This window comes from Haemaphysalis longicornis, unplaced genomic scaffold (assembly GCF_048455015.1).
Source record: "Haemaphysalis longicornis isolate Haplotype H1 unplaced genomic scaffold, Haemaphysalis longicornis Haplotype H1 scaffold_12, whole genome shotgun sequence".
NCBI classification, from domain to species: Eukaryota; Metazoa; Arthropoda; class Arachnida; order Ixodida; family Ixodidae; genus Haemaphysalis; species Haemaphysalis longicornis.
The window spans coordinates 5,595,713-5,601,712 of NW_027526225.1; the positions used below are offsets into that span (position 1 = coordinate 5,595,713).

Sequence of the window (6,000 nt, forward strand, 5' to 3'; positions counted from 1 at the left end):
AATGCGGCCATTTTGGAAAAGCCGTCGGACGGGAAGCATGGCAAAACCGTACCGAAAGTTCCGCAGCGCTCACAAATTCGGCAAAAAACGCAAAAAGGTACGCTGCAAGCAAGCTGAACGCCTTCGGGAACCTTCAACAGCCGTCGCAACCGACCATCAACCCGCAGCAGATGAAGCGGCGGCTCTCAACGCGACCGTCGGCGGAGCGGCGGCCCTCGGCGCGACCGCCGGCTGTTCGAGTGATTCTGGTGAAAGCGGCCGGCAGCAGCGAACGCGGCTTGACACGACGTTTATGACTCCTGACGATCGTCAACGACTTCATGAGCGAGCCGAGGCGATAACAGCCGGCTTATCGTCTGTATCGGGCACAGAGCGCAAGCTGCGGACTCTCCGTAGCAGTGATAACACCGAGCCGTCGGCATCGGCGCCGACTTACACGATAGTTGACTTGTCGGCTATCAACAAACTTCTGGAGTTTGTTGATCAACAGCAAAAATTACTCCCCAGGAGCATTTTGATGCTTTTGGCTGCATTCCTTGATGTGTATGTATGTAAATAAAGTATTCACAACATTGCATTTCGTTTTTTGAGATTTTCTCAGTTCGACTTTTTTTGCCTTGGAGCAGTCGTTTGACAACCTTATCTCCACTAATACTGATCAGATTTTGGTCATTCTTGTATTTTTTAGTGACTGAATAGCTGGTGAGTGCAACTAGATCATTAGATAATGCCCTATGCATCAAGATATTTTTTATTATCAAAAGTAATTAGACTAAAAAAATGGTAGTTTTTGAACACTAACTTTTAACATTCATAACTTTTGAACTAGCAGAGAGAGGAACATGCGGCTGCTTTTATTGCACTCACGAGTTCTTCCTCAATTCACCAGCATGAAATTTATAGCCACCAAGAAAACTATTTTTTCTAAAAACTTGACAAAAGCTGTAAACAATAAAAGTAGCCTAAAATTAAAACATTGCACTTTGTGCAAAAACTGGTGTCAGATTTGAAATCAGCATAGCATAATACATAAACCTACAAATTTTCATGGCAATAGCTCAAATAATAAAAATTTTAGCTCTAAGACCCATGTGCCCCCTTAAGCCCGATTGTGATGCGCACACAAATTTTAGGGCTAATTTTAGCGAAAAAAAAGTGCCCGTTAGAATGGTGCAAAAACGGTAATTTCTCTTCCTCTCTCTCTTTGTGGGAACTTTCCGGTAATGTGGCAGCAACCTACGGCTTGCATGTATGTCGCAAGGGTTCACGCCTTGAAGGCTTCGTGCTTACCGATTTTGACAGCTAGTACAATTGCCTAGTGCAGCCTGTAGGTTCTTCATGGTTGCTTTGTTGAGGTTTTTTGAGCACAAAAGCATTGCTGCAATCAACAAACACTTGCTGTCTTGCCTGTCATTTAGTTCTGAATATAATAGGCATGCACGAAAATAAAGCTCTGAAGTTGCTTGTACGGCTTGCGATAAAAAAAAAAAGAGTGTGGTGCTGTCAGTTGCAAGTGCAAGGTAACTCATCGTCTCAATAGTTGTTGCTTTCTGCAGCAGGAGTCCGACAGCAGTTTAGAGGTGGAGTTTTGAAGACTATAGCCTTTCTTGGGCTACTTAGACCCAAAAATTTTGGTCTGTCTGTTGGTCTGTCCCACAATTCAGCCTTCTGGCCAAAAGGTGAGGGAATATTTGAACGAGAGGCTTATATAGGCAAAACCTTTCCAAACCACTATATCTTGAAACACACTTCATGCTTTTCAACATTGTTCAGGAAAAAGAAAATATATGAGGCATTTTTAAGGCAATACATCGATACATACGTGATATTTGCAGCGTTTCTTTGAATAAGTATGCATAGCTGCCTCATTTTTTTGGCAGCAAACAAAAAAACGCTCATTAGAAACTATTTTGATCCGAAAATACAAAGAGGGGATGCAGCGAACTGAGACCACATGGCGATGTTTCAAACGAAAGGTTCAACAGATGGCGCTTCGAGCAGTGGACCGTGCGAAAATGAATTGACTTTAGCAAATCTCCTCCGTGCTTAATCATGGAAGGAGTGAAATGCGAAAGGAAGAGCGTGACAGATTGGCGGGAGAGAGAAGGGAGGCGTTTACGTGGCTGGGGCGACAAAAGACTATCATCTTTCAGCGACATTTGCAGGGACGTGAGCAGATACGCAGCCAATGTTTTAAGGCGGCTGAATTAAGGGACCGTTCGGAGTCTTGAACTTGACATCTGTTGCTGAAATGCGGTGTGCACGATTGTGTCGTTAGAGCGTTGTTTTTGGGCGGGGATGGTCGCAGAGCCGAGGGCCTCTATGAGCAGCTGCCATCTGGCTCATCATCCTCGCCCCCTGGCCGGGCCTCCCTGAGCAGCGACAACGAGGCGCCCCCCGAGAACGGCACCGACCACCTGGTGCGCCCCTCCCAGCTCCGAAAACGCCGCAGCCTCCAAGCCGGTACGGAGCGACTCGTCAAATCCCTTGAGAGGAAGCGGGGTGGGAGGGAGGAAGCTCACAAGGGGGTCAAATGGTCTCGTTGCGCGAACATTCTCTTTATTCAGGCATTCGATGTTTTGAGCTTCCACTGTGCAGAGTCTGTGAGTTTCTTGCAAAAAATTAAAAAAAAAAGAAAAGAAGGAAAAACATTTGGCCACCTACGCAATTGAGCAGGAAAGACACACAAACGAACCCAGAAATATATTCTGAAGCGTGATTGGCCCTCCGATTGGCGCGCTCTGGAACGGCCCTCCTAATTGGGCGTCGCTGCGGCAATGCAAGATGGCGGCCGCCTGAACTGCATTGCACGTTTCTGAGTTAATTTTCGCTGCTTCGCTCGGCCAAGTTTCGGTTCAGTTATTTTATCTGCTGTGGTATTCAACACGGACATTATCCCGATGGGAATGCTTGAGATCACAAGCCAGGTTACGGGAAGGTGCGTGGCTTGGAAGGCAGAGGTCATCGAACGCTTTCTGGTGCGCGTGACTTAAGGGGGGACGCGGCTTTCAACTTCGGAAAAATGACCAAAACATCGTTTTTTTGAAACCCATATATTCGGCTTCTATGTTTCCTATTCTGTGCGTCTGCAAAGTTTTTACGCTGAAAAGCGTCGCAAAGTGGCATAAAAAAATACTTTTGTCAGGCGCGGTGACAAACTATCAGCGCAAAAGGGCGAAAAAACGGCAATTTTCGGAGCGCTCTATCTCCGCAACGGTGCCACCGGGCGCGGCCATTTTGATATAGTTAGATTGGCCGAGCGATCGTCTTTCCCGTTCCGCTCGTCTCTTTTATCTTCGTTCATTCACAAACGCACAAACGGCAGAAAAGAAACGACGCACAAACGAAGCTAGAAATAGATGCTGAAGCGCTATTGGTCCTCCGGTCGGGGCACAGAACAGCGACCCTCCTGATTGGATGTCGCGGGCGCAACGCAAGATGGCGGCCGCCTGAGCTGCGTAGCGAGCGGATTGAGTTCATTTTCGCCGCTTCGCTCGGCCGAGTTTCTGTTCAATCTGTGGTATTCAACACGGACGTTATCGCGATGGGAATGCCAGAGATAACGAGCCAGATTACGGGAAGTTGTGGGGCTCGAAAGGCGGAGGTCATCGAACGTTTCGTGGTGCGCGTGACTCTACCGTCGCCAGACCCGGAGGGTGACGCGGTGTGCGCGCTTGCGATAGCGGTTCGTGAAGTGAACTTTTAGTCGGATTTGCGATGTTTACACGCTTAGTTATTGCTGTGTTTTGACTGTGGGCTCGCTAGCCTTGAGAAAGAAACGGTCGACGCGTCAAACGCTGCGGCGCGCACGGCATAGCCGACGCGCATTGGAGCATCACATGACTGGGCAACCGGTTACGATTGAACGCCAGTAGTTGTAATTAATGCCTGCGACGTTAGTTTTAATCTTAAAAGCGACCTGACCAGCCATATCAGGTATAATCAAAGCTCGATATGTCGCGGTAAGCGTACGCTGCGATGCGCGCGAGCCATATCGCCTTTCTTACGCAACGTTTCCCGCGCACTTGTAATTTTCATGCAAACAGGTTTTGAGTTAGTAATATAGGAATAAAAATATGCTCTCTGCGTTAAAAATGTACGTTACTGTGGCAGCATTTAACAGTGATTTTTTTAGGGAAATTATTGATACCATTGCTCAGGGCATACTAGCTGTGCTGCGAGAAATATTGGATGCCTTGAATGTCAAAAGTAGTAAAAAAAATATGCTCTTGCATTGAAGTTGGGAGTTATGCAGAATACTCTACCAAGCTTCAAAGTAGCTCATTTTCAACCTTGTGGTATGCAAACTTTTGGCAATGAACACCTGCACTATGAGTACTAAGTTGCTGTGCCAGGCAAGAAAAACATGAAAAAAAAAAGCCAAAAATGTTCAAATTTAAGTTAAAAAAATGCTTAACTTGTTGCCATGGTGACAACACTGCAAAAGGAGGTTGTCCAGTGCGATACAGCCAACCAACTAACCTACTTTGCATTGAAAGCCCATTGAAACCCATCTCCCCTCCGTTTGGTTTGCAAAGGGGGGTATGTACTCTTCACGGAGGAGCTGAAAATGATGTTTTCTGGAAAGAGAAAGGCTGAAAAGGCACTCCAATTTCAAGGCAAGGCCTTCCAGAAGCCCCATGTTCAAAAAGACATGAAAGGCTACAACCGTGACGACTTTTGATATGTGAAACCTATGTTGCAACTTCGGAAGCCGTTTTCTCAAAACAGTTTTTTTTGCCACCTGTGTCGCTTGTCCCAGGGATTTCTTCGTGACCGCTGGGTCTATTTTGATTCCGTTTCTTGCATTACATTCCTTGATGAACTGTTCAGGTCGTGACACTTTTAGTTTTCCAGATTTGTTTTTTGTGATTTTTTTATTCAAATAATCGTTCACAGTTGACATGCCTGTTGCACATTAACCTCTAAAAAAATGAAAACTAAAAAACATTGTGTTGTAAAAAAAAAATTATAAAACTGTCACGACCTCGTCCATTCATTTGGGAATGCAAAGCACTTCGAACAAGTTTTCTATCGTGTTTTATAAGCCGCTCAAGCTCGGTACAAGCGGAACAGAAAGAAAATTTCATACATAAAAAAGTTATCAAAATATTAACTTCAAATTTTTATGGTGTTATCACAGAAGCATTTCCAGTTGCTGTGCCAATTTTCATCAAAATCCACAAAGAAATAAAAAAGTTGATTTTGAAAGCCACGTCCCCCCTTAACCCCTTAACGTGGCCAGCCCACGGATGGTAAAACACGGTGTGTGCGCTTTTGATAGCGTCTTGCGAAGTGAATTTTTTGTCTGACTTGCGACGTTTACATTTAGTCTATGTTTGACAGTAGGCTCATTAGCCTTGGGGAAGAAATGGCTGACACATCAAAAGCTGCGGCACACACGGCATAGCCGCTGCGCATTAGAGCATCGCCTGACTGCACAACCAGTTACGATTGAATGCCAGTAGTTTGCCTGCAACATTAGATTTAATCTTAAAAGTGACCTGACGAGCCATATCAGGGATGATCAAAGTACGATGTGCTCTTGTACACAGCATGGCAGCAGTGCCAATGTGGCTAGTGCTTGATGGCGGGATGGATAGCGGGCACTGGAACTCATGTTAACTATATTTGGAATTTGTAGTTTTTTGGGACCTTATATTCAAAACCAGGAGCTTGTACTAATATGTAGCGTCATCCTGTTTTTACTGTCGGTTTGTGCCTGTTTGTTGTTGTAACCTGCGTTTGCTCCCTGCATGCTTCCAGAGCTCTACCGTCAGCAACCGAGCTCGGATTCGCTGGAAGGGAGGGGGCCCACCCTGGTGACCTTCGGAGGGGGAGGGGGAGTAGTGCCCCCTCCGGCAGTGCCTGCGGAACCGGCGCCCCCGCCTCCCCGGCTGTGCACCACGGGCCGGAGGCCGCGCGAGGCCCCGCCGCCGCCCTGCTTTCCCACCGCCGGTCTGCGCAAGTCCAGCAGCCTCAAGGTGCTCAACTATGCCC

General features: G+C 46.6%; 1 protein-coding gene across 6 annotated transcripts in view; it reads left to right on the forward strand.

Moving 5' to 3' along the window:
• Positions 1-6,000, forward strand: part of Rhogapp190 (Rho GTPase-activating protein 190) — a 77,478-nt gene that overhangs the window by 46,708 nt on the left and 24,770 nt on the right. For 5 of the 6 annotated variants that reach the window (XM_077692804.1, XM_077692802.1, XM_077692807.1 and 2 more), the window contains exon 8: positions 2,309-2,463. In XM_077692804.1, coding sequence (XP_077548930.1) covers positions 2,309-2,463 — 155 coding nt within the window. Of the gene's footprint in view, positions 1-2,308; positions 2,464-5,766; positions 5,985-6,000 lie in introns of all 6 variants that reach the window. The other variant, XM_077692803.1, reaches the window with a different exon arrangement.